At 40.6% G+C, this 18,926-nt stretch overlaps 1 protein-coding gene across 1 annotated transcript in view; it reads right to left on the bottom strand.

The window, feature by feature from the left end:
* Positions 1–18,926, bottom strand: part of LOC124605412 (armadillo repeat-containing protein 8-like) — a 131,447-nt gene that overhangs the window by 72,210 nt on the left and 40,311 nt on the right. The window contains exon 9 of the mRNA XM_047137064.1: positions 16,529–16,738. Coding sequence (XP_046993020.1) covers positions 16,529–16,738 — 210 coding nt within the window. The remainder of the gene's footprint in view (positions 1–16,528; positions 16,739–18,926) is intronic.

Genomic DNA, 18,926 nt, shown 5'->3' with positions numbered 1-18,926 from the left:
ACAACAAGATATCCAGTGTATCAGTCAAGGAGGAGGACTATTGGATGACTGGGTGATTTCAAAACTCTATCTCTATTCTTTCTATGCAGAGCCAGGAACTTTTCAGCACCACCTAGTAGATGCCATTTTCCTTGACTTCCAGAAGGTTCTGATACAGTTCCACACTGCCACCTAGTGAACAAAATATGAGTGTACAGATTGTGATTGTGACTGTGACTGGACTGAAGAGTTTGTAGCAAACAGAACACAGATTGCCCACTAGAAAATTGTAGCCAAATGCAGGAAGACCTGCAGAAGATCAAAGCTTGATACAAGCAGTGACAATTGGGCCTCAAAATACAAAAATGTAACATACTGCAAACAGACAGATAGGAAGACCATTTCTTGTATGATTACACGATTGCAGAAAAATCACTTGAAGTAGTTATTTCCATAAAAAAATGAGGAGTATGCATAAGGAACACTTTAAAGTGGAACAACAATATAAAATTAATTGCGGTTACAGCAGATGCCAGGCTGATATTCATTGGAATAATTCTCAGGAAATGTAGCTTACAAAACAAAAACAACTGAATACTGCTTGTCACTCTGGGGTCCACACCAGATAGGACTGATAGAGGAAATAGAGAAGATACACAGAAGAGTGCCAAGTTTCACTACAGGCTTATTAAATAAGCGCCCAAGTGTTGTGGAAATGCTCAGTCAACACCAGGGGAAAATGCTTCAAAAGGGACGTTTTGCATAACGGTGCAGTCCACTGTTAAAATTCTGAGTGTGTATGCTCTTAGAAGGGCCATGAACATACTGCTTCCTTCCACATGTATCTTGCAAAAAGATTATGAAGAAAAAATTAGGGAGATTTGAACACAGGTGCAGATTTACCAACAATCATTATTCCCATGAACCAACCACAACTGGAACAGCAAAAGGGAGACGTGATAGTGGTGCACAAATTTCCCTGTGCCACACAATGTAAGGTTGCTTTTGGAGTATAGATGTAGATGCAGCATAATTCTAACATTCATCTCAAATGAGCCCTGCATTTGAAAACATAAGTTAGGCTGGCTCGGTGGAATCTGAACCCACCTTCTCACTTTATTTAATACAGCACTGCCATATGCACTGTTACATCACAATTGAAAATTACAGATAAAGGAAACACATGGATGATTATTTTAGACTTCAAATTCAATGGTGAATCTCTTTTTATTACTTCAATAGCCAAAACATTGGTATGACTAATGAATGCACAATTTGCTGTTTACAAAACAACATTCCTAATGATGCACAAAGTCTATAATCAAATTGCATGGGAGATGAGAAAATACTAAAGATATGGAAAGGGAGCGATGGAAGAGGTGATTCAATAGGCAAGGGATCTATTGCAGACACGGAATTTGGGAAACACACACTTCTACTGGAGGGATGAACACAAAAAGAAGCAATAAATGAAAACGGATGCAATAGATGTACAGTGTATTTTACTTAAGTTGTCACACGAGGGGCAACGTGTAAGGACAATGACGATACTGCAAGGAAAAATGCAAAAGGAAATATGAATAAGTTAGAATGGAGGGATGCTGTGTTGATGAAAAGTACAAGGCCTTAGCCTTCACATTTATTGGGTAATGGGAGCATGACTATCCTATACATAATTATGAAAATTAAACTACAGTAAGTCAATGATCAAATAACAGTAATTTAGTAATTATGAAAATTGTCCCATAAGAAGAGGGACCTTGACAGTGAAGCAGGTACCATTGTGAATACCATCATCTCACTATTCAAACTGCATCATTGCAAACAACAACACATAAAAAATAACAAATACCTATAGTCCCTGATTTCATGGCAAGTATAGTGCCTGCCAAAAAAAAAAAAAAAAAAATATATATATATATATATATATATATAAACAAAGATGAGGTGAGTTACCGAACAAAAGCGCTGGCAGGTCGATAGATACACAAACAAACACAAACATACACACAAAATTCAAGCTTTCGCAACAAACTGTTGCCTCATCAGGAAAGAGGGAAGGAGAGGGGAAGACGGAAGGAAGTGGGTTTTAAGGGAGAGGGTAAGGAGTCATTCCAATCCCGGGAGCGGAAAGACTTACCTTAGGGGAAAAAAGGACAGGTATACACTAGCACACACGCACATATCCATCCACACATACAGACACAAGCAGACATATTTAAAGACAAAGAGTTTGGGCAGAGATGTCAGTCGAGGCAGAAGTGTAGAGGCAAAGAAGTTGTTGAAAGACACGTGAGGTATGAGTGGCGGCAACTTGAAATTAGCGGAGATTGAGGCCTGGCGGATGACGAGAAGAGAGGATATACTGAAGGGCAAGTTCCCATCTCCGGAGTTCGGATAGGTTGGTGTTGGTGGGAAGTATCCAGATAACCCTGCCTGGAACAGTTCCGTCCTCCATCACAGCGGGACCCACCTCCTCTTCCTCAAAATCACCCTCTCCAAACCTTCCAGGAATTTCTGACTTCCAGCCTTGCATCTCAATCCTTCTTAAAAAACCTTAATCCTACACCCAACATCACCACTGCTGAAGCCCAGGCTATCCGTGATCTGAAGGCTGACCGATCCATCGTCATTCTTCCGGCGGACAAGGGTTCCACGACCGTGGTACTTGATCGTCGGGAGTATGTGGCTGAGGGACTGCGTCAGCTTTCAGACAACACCACATACAAAGTTTGCCAAGTTAACCCCATTCCCGATGTCCAGGCGGAGCTTCAAGGAATCCTCAGAACCTTAGGCCCCCTGCAAAACCTTTCACCTGACTCCATCAACCTCCTGACCCCACCGACACCCCGCACCCCTACCTTCTACCTTCTTCCTAAAATCCACAAACCCAATCATCCCGGCCGCCCCATTGTAGCTGGTTACCAAGCCCCCACAGAACGTATCTCTGCCTACGTAGATCAACACCTTCAACCCATTACATGCAGTCTCCCATCCTTCATCAAGGACACCAACCACTTCCTTGAACGCCTGGAATCCTTACCCAATCTGTTACCCCCGGAAACCACCCTTGTAACCATTGATGCCACGTCCTTGTACACAAATATTCCGCACGTCCAGGGCCTCGCTGCGATGGAGCATTTCCTTTCACGCCGATCACCTGCCACCCTACCTAAAACCTCTTTCCTCATCACCTTAGCCAGCTTCATCCTGACCCACAACTTCTTCACTTTTGAGGGCCAGACATACCAACAATTAAAGGGAACAGCCATGGGCACCAGGATGGCCCCCTCGTACGCCAACCTATTCATGGGTCGCTTAGAGGAAGCCTTCTTAGTTACCCAAGTCTGCCAACCCAAAGTTTGGTACAGATTTATTGATGACATCTTCATGATCTGGACTCACAGTGAGGAAGAACTCCAGAATTTCCTCTCCAACCTCAACTCCTTTGGTTCCATCAGTTTCACCTGGTCCTACTCCAAATCCCATGCCACTTTCCTTGACGTTGACCTCCACCTGTCCAATGGCCAACTTCACACGTCCGTCCACATCAAATCCACCAACAAGCAACAGTACCTCCATTATGACAGCTGCCACCCATTCCACATCAAACGGTCCCTTCCCTACAGCCTAGGTCTTCGTGGCAAACGAATCTGCTCCAGTCCGGAATCCCTGAATCATTACACCAACAACCTGAAAACAGCTTTCGCATCCCGCAACTACCCTCCCGACCTGGTACAGAGGCAAATAACCAGAGCCACTTCCTCGTCCCCTCAAACCCAGAATCCCCCACAGAAGAACCACAAAAGTGCCCCACTTGTGACAGGATACTTTCCGGGACTGGACCAGACTCTGAATGTGGCTCTCCAGCAGGGATACGACTTCCTCAAATCCTGCCCTGAAATGAGATCCATCCTTCATGAAATCCTCCCCACTCCACCAAGAGTGTCTTTCTGCCGTCCACCTAACCTTCGTAACCTGTTAGTTCATCCCTATGAGATCCCCAAACCACCTTCCCTACCCTCTGGCTCCATCCTTGTAACCGCCCCCGATGCAAAACCTGTCCCATGCACCCTCCCACCACCACCTACTCCAGTCCTGTAACCCGGAAGGTGTACACGATCAGAGGCAGAGCCACGTGTGAAAGCACCCACGTGATTTACCAACTGACCTGCCTACACTGTGATGCATTCTATGTGGGAATGACCAGCAACAAACTGTCCATTCGCATGAATGGACACAGGCAGACAGTGTTTGTTGGTAATGAGGATCACCCTGTGGCTAAGCATGCCTTGGTGCACAGCCAGCACATCTTGGCACAGTGTTACACCGTCCGGGTTATCTGGATACTTCCCACCAACACCAACCTATCCGAACTCCGGAGATGGGAACTTGCCCTTCAGTATATCCTCTCTTCTCGTCATCCGCCAGGCCTCAATCTCCGCTAATTTCAAGTTGCCGCCACTCATACCTCACCTGTCTTTCAACAACTTCTTTGCCTCTACACTTCTGCCTCGACTGACATCTCTGCCCAAACTCTTTGTCTTTAAATATGTCTGCTTGTGTCTGTATGTGTGGATGGATATGTGCGTGTGTGCTAGTGTATACCTGTCCTTTTTTCCCCTAAGGTAAGTCTTTCCGCTCCCGGGATTGGAATGACTCCTTACCCTCTCCCTTAAAACCCACTTCCTTCCGTCTTCCCCTCTCCTTCCCTCTTTCCTGATGAGGCAACAGTTTGTTGCGAAAGCTTGAATTTTGTGTGTATGTTTGTGTTTGTTTGTGTATCTATCGACCTGCCAGCGCTTTTGTTCGGTAACTCACCTCATCTTTGTTTTTATATATAATTTTTCCCACGTGGAATGTTTCCTTCCATTATATATATATATATATATATATATATATATATATATATATATATATATAAAAAAACAAAGATGAGGTGACTTACCGAACAAAAGCGCTGGCAGGTCGGTAGACACACAAACAAACACAAACATACACACAAAATTCAAGCTTTCGCAACAAACTGTTGCCTCATCAGGAGAGAGGGAAGGAGAGGGAAAGACAAAAGGAAGTGGGTTTTAAAGGACAGGGTAAGGAGTCATTCCAATCCCGGGAGCGGAAAGACTTACCTTAGGGGGAAAAAAGGACATGTATACACTCGCACACACGCACATATCCATCCACACATACAGACACAAGCAGACATGTCATAATAAATGAGCCAGAACCGCCATCATAATGTGTGCGATCATTCCTCCCCTTCTCTTCCACCACATCACATTCTGACTTCTTACAGTGCTATATTTTCACCTGGGGGTGGCAGAAGTCTGCTTGTGTCTGTATGTGTGGATGGATATGTGCGTGTGTGCGAGTGTATACCTGTCCTTTTTTCCCCCTAAGGTAAGTCTTTCCACTCCCGGGATTGGAATGACTCCTTACCCTGTCCTTTAAAACCCACTTCCTTTCGTCTTCCCCTCTCCTTCCCTCTCTCCTGATGAGGCAACAGTTTGTTGCGAAAGCTTGAATTTTGTGTGTATGTTTGTGTTTGTTTGTGTGTCTACCGACCTGCCAGCGCTTTTGTTCGGTAAGTCACCTCATCTTTGTTTTTATATATAATTTTTCCCACGTGGAATGTTTCCTTCCATTTTTTATATATATATATATATATATATATATATATATATATATATATATATATATATATATATACACACACACACATTCTGTGGCCTCATCAATGATTTCCCCTGTAATTTTTAGGGTAGTGTGTAGTCTGGTGCTTATGTAAAAGAAGAATATTAGATGAGAATTTTATTTAAGGCAAATGCTGTTGGCTTTGGAAATAACACAGCTGATTTTCTTCCCCTGCCTGAGCTTGTGCTCAGTCTCTAATTGCCTTGTTGACAACGGGACGTCAAACCCTACACTTCCTTCCTTCCTTTTCCAACTGACACACTGATCAAAGATATTCTATGCATCTTTATAGCTGTGTTGATGGGTCTAGTGCTGACAGGAAACCAAAAGGTCATGAGATTGAATCCCAGTCAGACCACAAAGTTTTTCTGCCTGCTTTTAACCTTGCATTGGCCTCTCAATGACATGAATTGTCCGAAACAACACATTGTTCAGATTCCACGTTACATGTAGGTCCCTTTTCTCCAGTTGGATAACTCTGGTAAGTTATCAGACCTGCAAATCACAGAAATTGTGACTAATTGAAAGACTTGGGGCAGATCACTGAACTACACAAGTGGTCTGCTGCAAGATTTATACAAACTCATTAAAATTAAATTTAATAAAATATAGCTATAATAATAATAATATTAATAATAATTAGAAGAACTAATGAAGCCCTGGGCAAGCACTGTCATGGTTGGGGACAATGCTTGAACCCTACGCCCGTCCACAATGGTAACGACACTGCTAGCCACACAGAAAATGATTTAGATCCAAATAGAGGTGTTTTGCAGGATATGCTTCCTGCAACCACTCTAGAAGGAAAACAAAGACAGAGGATGAGATGGTCAGATGAAGTTAACCGACACCTCATGTTCTGTTATTACTAAGCAACAAACTTAGGAACCAACACAACTGGATACAGATCACAAGTATACACAACATTTATTACCAGATACTCAGAATTAAATTTTTTAACCGAACAACGACTAGCTGATCAGATCCATGTAATAATCAAAAATAACAGGATACCCCAGTCAGAATTAGAAAACATCAAACAACAAGTACAACAAATACTGGAACAAAATAGTGTGCAATCACAAGAAGAAGAAAATACAGTAATGGACTCAAACATCCCAGAGCAAACAAACAAAGAACAAAACACATCAATTAAACAATCAGAAGAAAATGAAATCTTAAGACAGCCACCAGAACAAGCACAAATAGAACACAAAGTGACACACATGTTAGATATAGAAGAAAAATTTCAGCTGACATAATAGAATACAAAGACACAAATACAGACATTAGACCATTCTTGCATAGACCACCAAATAACCCACAAGTCGAAACAACAACAACAACTATCAACACAATCATACACAACAAAATAAATGAAAATACAACTATGGAAGAGTTACAACTACTGGTTTATATAGGAGCACTCACTACACTAAATATACACACTAGGCAGAGATCAGAACCAACCAACACACAGAAGAAACGCACAAAACCAGCATGGCAACACAGGCTACAGATCAGTATAGAAAAACTGAGAAAAGACATCGGACAGCTAACACAATTTATAAGAAATGAAATATCAGACAAAAAACGAAAAAGGTTAGGTAAAATCTCACAACAACAAGCGATAGAGCAGTTAGATTAAAAGAAGCAGAAATTACAAGCATTGGCCAAACGACTTAGAAGATACAAAAAAAGTGAAAATAGAAGGAAACAAAACCAAACATTCAACACAAACCAAAAGAAGTTTTATCAGACAATAGATAACACACACATTAAAATAGACAATCCACCAAACATAACAGACATGGAACACTTCTAGAGCAACATATGGTCAAACCCGGTACAACATAACAGACATGCACGGTGGATACAAGCAGAAACAGACACATACAAGGTGATACCACAAATGCCTGAAGTGCTAATTTTGCAACATGAAGTCACCCGAGGAATTAATTCTACACACAATTGGAAAGCCCCTGGAAAAGATAAAATGGCAAATTTCTGGCTAAAGAAGTTAACATCAACATATTCACATCTAACTAAATTATTTAACAGTTACATTGCAGACCCATACACATTCCCTGGTACACTTACACAAGGAATAGCTTATCTGAAACCTAAAGATGAAGCAGACACAGCAAACCCAGCAAAATATCACCCCATAACATGCCTACCAACAATATACAAAATATTAACTTCAGTCATTACACAGAAATTAATGACACATACAACACAGAACAAAATTATAAATGAAGAACAAAAAGGCTGCTGCAAAGGAGCACGAGGATGCAAAGAGCAACTGATAATAGATGCAGAGGTGACATATCAAGCTAAAACTAAACAAAGGTCACTACACTACACATACATTGATTACCAAAAAGCTTTTGATAGTGTACCCCACTCATGGTTACTACAGATATTGGAAATATACAAAGTAGATCCTAAATTGATACAACACAACAATTGTAACCCGCCATTGTGTTCCTCGAATCACTCCAAACACCCCTGGCCTTGTGACATGGCATGTTATCTTGTTGAAAAACACCACTGCTGTCAAGAAATGTGATCCCCATGAAGGGGTGTACATGGTCTGCAACCAGCGTACAATACTCCTTAGCCATCATGCAAACTCCAGTGTACCCATGAATGCCCATGTGAATGTTCCTAGGACATAATGGAGCCACCAGCAGCTTGACTCTGTCCCACAGCACAGGTGTCAAGGAGCTGTTCCCCTGGAACTCGATGGATTTGCGCCTTCACATCGGTATGATGAAGGTATCAGGATTCGTCAGATCATGCAATGCTCTGCCACTGCAACAATGTCCAGTGCCATAGATGCCGATGTTGTGGTGTTAACATTGGCACATGTATGGGTCGTCGGCTGCGGAGGCCCATTGTTAACAGTGTGTCGGTGCACCGTGTGTTCAGACACACTTTATAATCTGCCCAGCATTAAAGCCTGATGTTATTTCAGTTACAGTTCACTACCTGTCCTGTCTACGACGTCTGACAGCTGTAATGAGGGCTACTTGCCCAATCCAACGATGTCTGGACATAATTTCACCTTGGTTTCGCCATGTGTTGAAGACATTCACCACAGCATTCCTCAAACATCTGACAAGTTGTTAAGTTCCTGAAATGCTCATGCCTAGACTCCAGGCCATCACAACCTGCAATCGGTCAAAATCTGATTGATCATGCACCTTCCTCATTCTACACATGGACAGCATGCTCACTGATTGTAATTGCACCGTGTGAGTGTCTGGCTAGCAGCTGTTCCTCGTCAGATGATATTGCTATCAGCTGGACACGTTTATATCTATAATAGATCACTGGTCATAATCGTTCTGGCTGATCAATTTGTATAAGCAGACTTTCTAAATTCAACACTGTCTCACCTATCAACACCTGTATGTCTTATTTTCTGAAGCTGTTTATGCAGGTATGCACTGGACATAGCTAAATGTAAGTGCGTTGCAAGTCCATCTAATTTCATACTTTTGGCTCTTGATGTAACATTTCTTTGCATTTCAATTACGTACTGCTGGTAGCCTGTATCAATGACTCAACCATTCTTCACAGTACTTCTGTAGAACGTAGTAATGCACTGACAATACAAATAAAAGGATATATTGCTACTCACCCTAAAAACGACCTACTGAGTTGCAGACAGGCACAACGAAAAAACTATTACACATTATAGCTTTCGGTCAAACCTACCTTCAGCAGAGAAAACAAGCAAACACACACACACACACACACACACACACACACACACACACACACACACACACACACTTTCACGAAAGAAAGCACACTTCATGCACACATGACCGCTACCACCAATCAGTTGTCAACTGAACTGTCAAAATGTCTGACAAAGACATATTTTTATGTTTTGTAACTACAAGATTTCCGACATTTTTTAATAACCTTTCTTAGTAATTCTGAGTAGTCCTTTAACTGTACAACTCCTGTAGGAGTTTCCTTGTTATTGCCAACACATATATTTCTCTTTTCCTTTCATAAGCTACTTTAATCCCTCTAGTGACTAGTGATCCCTGGTTTTTTATGTGGCTGTTTAAAGTCCATTCTGATTAGCTTATGTGGAAAGCTATTTTCAAATAATGATATGAATTTATCATGGAAGAGATTAAATTTTATGTTACCATTTGGATCATTATAAATTTCATCCCAGGTTATCTCTTGTAAACTATTCTTAAAAACATTTTCCCTGATTACTGCTGTAACTGATTTCCACTGAGGAGTATCCATATTAACTGTGAATCATGATAAGGGGGAGCCTTTGTTACTGGGTAAATAATGTTTTCTTGCTGTCAGCTCCATCAAACAAAACATTACCAATTATAATCCTACTGTCTTTATCCACCAATGTCAGAAAGTTCATCACTGAGATCAAATTGTAGGATCCATATAAGAATTCCAGGTCATTTTCCCTATCAGAAACGTTTAGAAAATCTACACTGCAGTCATCACAGACTATTAACTGCACAAGCTATTAAAATACATTTTCCAGCCAATGAAATACAAGAAGTAGAAAATGTTAAGTTTTAGGCCTACAGATGACTCAAAAATTTATCTGCAAACCCAATGTCTACAAATGGTTCAAATGGCTCTGAGCACTATGGGACTTAACAGCTGTGGTCATCAGTCCCCTAGAACTTAGAACTACTTAAACCTAACTAACCTAAGGACATCACACACATCCATGCCCGAGGCAGGATTCGAACCTGCGACCGTAGCGGTCGCGCGGTTTCGGACTGCGCGCCTTGAACCGCGAGACCACCGCGGCCGGCCCAATGCCTACAATTAATGAAGTAGCTTAGTAAGCTATGTCCCCAGTAACTACGATTACGCCTATGGGTGGTTTAAAAATGAAGAAATTAGTTTATTCTGCAATTTTTTTGGAGATTCAAGTTAGAGAGACAGTAGTTTAATAATACAGATGAGATTTCACAGAACTAGTAAGGTCTACCAAGGAGGTGTGCTGCATCTGCTTACTACCTACATCAGTAAACTGCCTGAAAAAAAGAGAAAGATATTTTAGAAGCAAATCAAGAACTTTTAATTTAGCTTGTAGGCGGATGGATTCTATTCCAGGGTGTATACGCAGAGACGGAAAAAAAATTCCGGATTTTTGCCGGATTTCCCAGTTAAAAATACAATTTCTCCCGGATGAAAACACACTTTACATGCTAGAAGATGAAAACGCACACTTGAAATGCAGCGAGCAGTTGAAATTAGCCATTAGTGTGGAACTAAACACTTTGTTTCAAACACATTGACTGCCTCAGCGTAAAAGATTAATAAAAACCAAATTTCTTTAGCAAACCGACAAAAATAACTTCATTGTTCTACAAGACGATTAATGTATGGCCGTCAGAAAAGTGGAAATAAAATAAAATCTGAAACTAATAACGTATATTAGCCTTCTGTAATTATGTGAACGTATTTTAATTCACTTGATAGCAATCGGCCACAGAAAACCATTTTGTTTTCATTTGACATGAGAGCAATAAACTAAGAGGAAACAGCGAAATCATTCAATGTAAACACGGGTCACGTGGAGATTACACACTTCCCCACTATAACTCAGACTGCTCTGCGCATCAGCCTCGGATCTAAGATATTTCCGAACCGGGGCAATACTAAGATAGTGGCGCCACCAACCCCCCACCCTGTCTCAAGCGTTTGAGATGCGTCAAAAATTTAAAAAATCGAATTTTCAAAAATACGTTCATTTTATAGTGCACATCTTTCTGAAGAGTCTGATACATAAAACATATATGTTTGAGGAAATTTAAGACGTTATTTTGTCTTAAGTGTGCCAGAGTGCAGTGCCACCCCTCTTCACACAGTATTCTTCTATCACCCGTCACTGTATTTCACTCCGTGGAATTGAAATGTGTATATTTTGTACTGGATGCCATCAAACTATATTCAGGATAGTGGAAATTAAAATGTTGTTAAAAAAAATGTGCACGTAGCCCTGCAAATCAGGCCGATAACGCAATCTCATGCTACTCAAACACAACATGACTGTTGCACAGAGCAGCCTACATGCCAGGGACTTGAAAACTCCCCCCTCCCCTCCCCCTCAACATGTAGGCTGTCCTACAACACAGTTCACATGGCAGGCTGATAGTACTCCAATGATACACACCTGTTGTGCTGGGCAGGCTACAAGTCAGTTGCTGGAAAACCTTTCCTTGACCCGAATGTTGTGGGCTGGCCTGTAAAGCAGGTCAATAAGGCCAGCTGATACTATGCCCACCTTATCTCTCCTCCTATTGGAGGTAGGAGGTTATAAATGCCACAGTGCTGATACTTGTGAAATTTACTGTTTGTGTGCCCAATTTGGTTGAATTTGATCCAAGGATATATATATATCTAAAAACAAAGATGATGTGACTTACCAAACGAAAGCGCTGGCAGGTCAATAGACACACAAACACAAACATACACACAAAATTCAAGCTTTCGCAACAAACTGTTGCCTCATCAGGAAAGAGGGAAGGAGAGGGAAAGACGAAAGGATGCGGGTTTTAAGGGAGAGGGCAAGGAGTCATTCCAATCCCGGGAGCGGAAAGACTTACCTTAGGGGGAAAAAAGGACGGGTATACACTCCCGCACACACACACACATATCCATCCACATATATACAGACACAAGCAGACAGATATGTGCGGATGCATATGTGTGTGTGTGCGAGTGTATACCCCTTTTTTCCCCCTATATATATATATAAAATAGAGGGAAACATTCCACGTAGGAAAAATATATCTAAGAACAAAGATGATGTGACTTACCAAATGAAAGTGCTGGCAGGTCGACAGACACACAAACAAACACAAACATACACACAAAATTCAAGCTTTCGTTGTATGTTTGTGTTTGTTTGTGTGTCTATCGACGTGCCAGCGCTTTCGTTTGGTAAGTCACATATATATTTTTCCCGTGTGGAATGTTTCCCTCTATTAATTCATATATATATATATATATATATATATATATATATATATATATATATATATATATGTGTGTGTGTGTGTGTGTGTGTGTGTAAGCCTTTTCCCCATGGCATCAATAGCACATGCATTCAATGCATAGATTGCACACCCTCCTCCGGCCTCTCCTGTCGACTTCTTCCTACTCCTTTCTATCTACCACTTCATTCTCCACCTCCCTCTGTCAATCTCCTTGCTCATTGCTCTCCTTGTCCATCTCCTCCTCCCCCTCCACCTGTCTCTATCCTCTTCCCATCCTCTTGATCTGTTTCCTTTTCCACCTGCCCACTCCCCCTTCACACCTTCCTTCCTTCCTTCAGCTTCCTGCATCTGTCTGCTTGTGTCTGTATATGTGGGGATGGATATGTGTGTGTGTTCGAGTGTATACCTGTCCCTTTTTCCCCCTAGGGTAAGTCTTTCCACTCCCGGGATTGGAATGACTCCTTACCCTTTCCCTTAAAACCCACATCCTTTCGTCTTTCCCTCTCCTTCCCTCTTTCCTGATGAAGCAACCGTGGGTTGCGAAAGCTTGAATTTTGTGTGTGTGTTTGTGTTTGTTAGTGTCTCTATCAACATACCAACGCTTTTGTTTGGTAAGTTACATCATCTTTGTTTTTAGATGTATTTTTCCCATGTGGAATGTGATTTAGGTATGCAATGTTTTGGAGCCAGTGGCTCCTTCATCCGGCAGAAGGGTTGAAGGGTAAGGAAGAGGGGTGAAGGAAAAGGATTGAAGAAGTTTATGAAAAGCAGCAGAGTTCAGAAAAGTCACCCAGCACCAGGGGAGTCTTACCGGAAGGGATAAGAAGTAAAGAGTGATTGTTGGGGACCGCACTGGATAAGATTTGAAAACTTGAGATCTTAAAGGTGGAAGACAGGGTAATATGCAAGCGGAGATTACTGCTGAAACATAGTGAAAGAGTTAATACGAGTGAAAAGTTAAGTTTATTTTATGTCATGAGTGGAGGACAGTGTAAAATAGACGGGTCAGAAAACGAAAGATGTAGACAACTAAAAAGAGTAAAAAAAAAGGAGTAGATACTGTGCAGAAATGCTGAGATGGAGAAATTAAAGTAAATAGGCCAGGTGGGTGGCAAGAACTAAGGACATGTTTCAGCACCACTTCCCACCTGCAGAGTTCGGGAAAAAAAATCCAGATAGCACGTGTGATGACACAGCACCGAGGTCACAACTGTCATGTTGTAGAGCACACTCTGCAACAAGATATTGTGTGTTTCCCGTATACTACCCCTGCCTACGCCCATTCATCCTAACTAATAAATTGCTGGCAATCATGCCGACGTAAAAGGTTGAATAGCGTTTACATAACAGCTGGTATATGACGTGTCGTTTCACAGAGGGCTCTCCCTTTGATACTATATGTTTTGCTAGCTACAGGGCTGGTATAGGTGGTGGTAGGAGAGTGCAGTGGGGACAGTCACAGGGATAGGAGCCATAGGGCAGAGAGATGGGTGCAGAGAGAGCACAGGGTCTGACAAAAATATTGTGGAGATTGAGAGGGCAATGAAAAGCTGTTCAAAGCTTGTGGGCAAAATCTCAGACAGACTGATACTCATTTCAGGATATGATTTTAGGAAGTCAGGGCCTTGTCGAAGTAGCTGATTAATAGATTCAAGACCAGGATAATACTGAGTGACAAGTGGTGTGCTCCAAAGTTGTCTTTTGGAGGGGTCAGCAAGATGAGGGTTGGATGTAATGCCTGGGATATCTGATTTTGAACTAGGCTGGTAGGGTAATTACATCCACTGAAGGCTGAAGTAAGACTGGTGGTGTATTGCTGTAAAGAGTCTGCATCCAAACAAATACATTTGCCCTGAATGCCAAAGCTGTATGGGAGAGAACATATGACATGTAAAGGATGGCAAAATTGTGAAAAGCATGAATATACAGGGTGTCCCAAAAAGAATGACCCAATTTTATCTTGTAATAATTTTGAGACAAATGTCAATAGGTAACTGAAACAGCGCTAGATGTAATCGGCATGGTCTAGAGTTTCAGAAAAAATCCGCTAGATGTCATTACGAGCACTGACCTAGAGCGTGCACCCAGTCTCGCACAATATGGTGTCCACGCAACAGAAGGCATATTGTGTTATTGAATTTAGTCGTACTCAATCAGTGATCGCAGTTCAGTGGGCATTTCATATTCGATTTTGTGCTAAACGTTTCTTCCTTACCTCATGACATTGATGAACTAATAACCAGAATATCAGCTGCTGTAGCTTCCGTGACAGAAGACACCTTATGCTCAGTTTGGGATGAATTCGGCTATCAACTAGATGTCGTCCGTCCAGCCAATGGAGGACATATTGAACATTTATGATGGATTTTTATAAACTTCTGTATTTTCTGAGTAATTTAATATGCAATTTGTTAGTGTTAAGCCCTTCTTTCTAATAAATAATTCTATTTAAAATCAGGTCATTCTTTTTGGGACACCCTGTATAACCAGGACCAAACATAACTTCTACAAATACTTCAGAGGGTCACAACAGTAGTACAGGAAGTGTTTAGATATATTGGTGCGTATGTATTCGATAGCCTACTAGAGCACATTAAACATTAATACATAATGTGGTGGAATTTAAGAGTGAATTAAAGAACTTTCTGCAGGGCAAACTCCTTCTACTCCAGTGAAGAGTATCTTCTCAGGAACACTTAAATATGATGTTTTGGATTATTAAATATTTCAGAATTTGCATGTAATACAGTAATGATAAGTCATTTCACTGTATTGTACTTAAATTAAATTACATGTACATCTTTGACTTATTTCCACATCTCAGAAACTAGAATCCATGAGACCCATGGAATATGACAAATGTAACAATGAACTTCACTCTCTTGGATGTCCCATATTTTCTGTATTGAACTGAAGTAGAGTGGGGCTATAATTCTCTCTCACATTTTCTTTTGAAATAAACTGTTCACTCACCTCAGCACATTAACTTTAATTTTTGTGTAACTGTTTAATATTCTTTGGCAATGTCCGGTGCCATTTCCTACATGAAGTCCGTCATTATTGAGAAAAAATATTCTCACTAACCCACCACTAATTGTCTCCAAAGTATTAAAGCTGTTAGTAACTCCCACTTGCTATTGTTGTGTCAACATTTGTAGCTGTCAGATGTCCACTCACAGAAACCAGATTTTGCCTACTGTGATGTAATGTCGTGGTCATGGCCACTCAACTATATAAATTTTTCTCTGCATGGGTGTTTGCCACAATTTTCCTTCGACTGAAACCTAATCATGCTTTCACATGATTGACAGATATTAACACACTAACTACCAGCTTTGACTCCCTTTTAAATAACCACAAACCGAAGGACTTAATTATCATTTGTTATTATCAGATTTCTGATTCTTAGTTAGTCTGTATTAGCTTTCTTTTTCTTTCTTTTTTCAGACAAAATTCTTGTTGTGTTCTTCTATAATACTGTGATGTTATATGACTACACAAACTCTATTGCAACAAACAAATTATTGTTGTCTGCTTCAACTGAAGTAACTTTTTGATTACAGTTATGATAATGCTGAAATCAGAACAACATTATGACAATAACATTTTTATTCACTCATTAACTTTAAAGTAAAAAGATGAAATTACTAACCTTGCCCTGTTCACCCAGAACATTGTTGCTTAAATATTAATCCTGAATTTTTTGAGCTGTTTGTTGTATCTCAGTTACATTAATGAGATTATTAAATACAGAATTCAAGAAACATACGATAGCAGACTGTACAATTAGTTATGATTTAAAATACATCAAGATTTCCTTGCACCAAAACACTTACCATTAATGCCCATATTCCATTAAGTCTCAGAAAGGGATCTTTGTGTTTTGTGAGCCCACAAAGCAGATCAACAGCACCAGATTCCAGAATCGGCTCTTTTGAAGGTGAGAATTCAAGAAGAAGATTACAGAGTGTCGAGGAAGCAACAGTAAGAATGTCGTCAGAAGCTCCCTGCAGCAATGCCATCAACGGACGCCACACGGAATGGTCCTGAACAAGAACAGTCAGTGAAATCAGTGGGATAATCCTAAAAGCATTTACACATTTACTACAAACATAACAGTGCTCTGAGATACAAACATGAGAATTAGAAGGCTGCAGTATTTATATAGCTGTGGTGTTAATATCGCATGCACTCATTTACCAATCACCTGTACATAACAGCCAGTAAAGTGAATTTACTCTGGAATTGATGCTATTCATGTATCAAAACTAATCAGTAGGGACAAATACACTGAGCTAAAAAATTATGACCATGACTCACCACAAGATTAAATGCTGGTTGGTGGCACTTCAGGCACGTGACATGGTACGGAAAGAATAAAACACAGCAGAGATGAATAGAGAACGATTCTAGTGAAGATACAGGAAACATGAATAGAGAAATCCACTGACATAAGTGATTTTGACAAATGATACACTGTTACGGCCCAACAAGTACAAACAAGTACCTCGGAAATGGTGAACCTATTCAACTGTTCATGAGCATCTATGGAAAGTGTTTCATGGGCAGTTAAGCCAGGAGTGGCCGGTGTTGGGCATCCACGTATCATCAAAGTACTTGGAAGTCAGTGACTTGCCCACTCCATTAAGCATGAAGGGTGACAATCTGTGACAGATCTGAAAACACAGCACAAAGCTGCTGCAGGCACAAGTACGGCAAACATTCCGTCCAGTGCACACTACTGAACATGGGGCCTAGAGCAGATGACTTCTAACTGCTCTCATGTTGACTCAAAGTGACCCCTGCCCTCCCACACACACACACACACACACACACACACACACACACACACACACACACAAGAAAAATGGTTGATGCACATCATGAGTAAGCTAAATAAGTTCAGATGGAATGTTGTAGTAACAAATCTAGACTCCCCAGTCAGGAACCTTTATTTTATTGAATGTATGTGCCCTGCATTGTCCTCAGCTATTAGTGCAAAAATCTGACATATTTGCAAATTGGTACGTTGCACAAGTGAAATTGACAACAATATTTCTACCTTTTTCTAGATGCGTAATGACTAAAAAGTACTCAAAAATATATACTAAAGGGGATGCACATTAAAAAAAAAAAGTGTTCAAATGGCTCTGAGCACTATGAGACTTAACATCTGAGGTCATCAGTCCCCTGCACATTTACAAACCAGGCAAATGTGCCTGGGGAGCACATAAATGTAAGCTAGCAAAGCAGAAGCAGTTTGACCTCGATGACATGAAGCGACGATAGGAAAAGACAGAAAACGTTAAAATTAAACAGCCTTTCATTAGGAACTCAAGACGATGTATGAAAGCGTGTTGAAAAGTAATGTCTCCAAAATTTTTATGCGATAGCTCTTAAAGCTTTTTAAATAAAATGAACTTTATTAACATTAACTGTGTCTTTATTCATGTCTGTATATTTATTTTTTAACAAAGTCGCCCTGGCAACAAACACATTTCTCCCAACAAAAGACCAGTTTGTTGATACTGTAGCAGTAGAATGTTTGACTTTTGTTGACAGAGCTACAACCTCACCACTGCTTGCACCACTTCATCACTATCAAAGTGAAGTCCTTGAAGATGTTCTTTAAGTTTCGGCAATGGATGAAAATCAGATGGGAACAAATTGGGGCTATGGGGAGGGTGAATAATGATAGTAAACCCAAGGTGTTAGATTGTTGCAGCATCCGTGTGTGGTCTGCCATTGTCATGCTGAAGGAGAGGGTGCTCCATGCTTGGACAAACTCTTCGAATTTGTGCTTTCAGTTTTCTGAGGGATTACAGCAAGCTGTTTCTCATACAGCAACATAGTTACATTAAACACTGCAAAAGTGGGAAAATCAACCAAGTAATATGCACGACATGTAATATCTCAACCAGTACTGAGAACAAAATAAAAAATTCGGGGCATCACTTTTCAGCAGAAAATTTGGATATAGAAGAGTTGCAGTGGAGCAACGGATATTGTACAATTGCAAAGTAGAGTATTAATATGATTTAACAAGTGAGATTCAAATTCCACACACATAATAAAATTTCTTCAGGAAAGTCGTCATCCTGCATAGGTTGTCCTTATTTTTGAAAAAAACCTTTTCCATCATGATTTTTCACTGTTAGCTAGTTTCAATCTCTTGGCCATTTTAAAGCTATATAGGTGCAAATTCCATCTTTTTTGTCACTATGCCAGCCACAC

This window comes from Schistocerca americana, chromosome 3 (assembly GCF_021461395.2).
Source record: "Schistocerca americana isolate TAMUIC-IGC-003095 chromosome 3, iqSchAmer2.1, whole genome shotgun sequence".
Taxonomy (NCBI): domain Eukaryota; kingdom Metazoa; phylum Arthropoda; class Insecta; order Orthoptera; family Acrididae; genus Schistocerca; species Schistocerca americana.
Note: the sequence above shows the minus strand (reverse complement) of the source record. Positions and strands in the feature narration are given on the sequence as shown.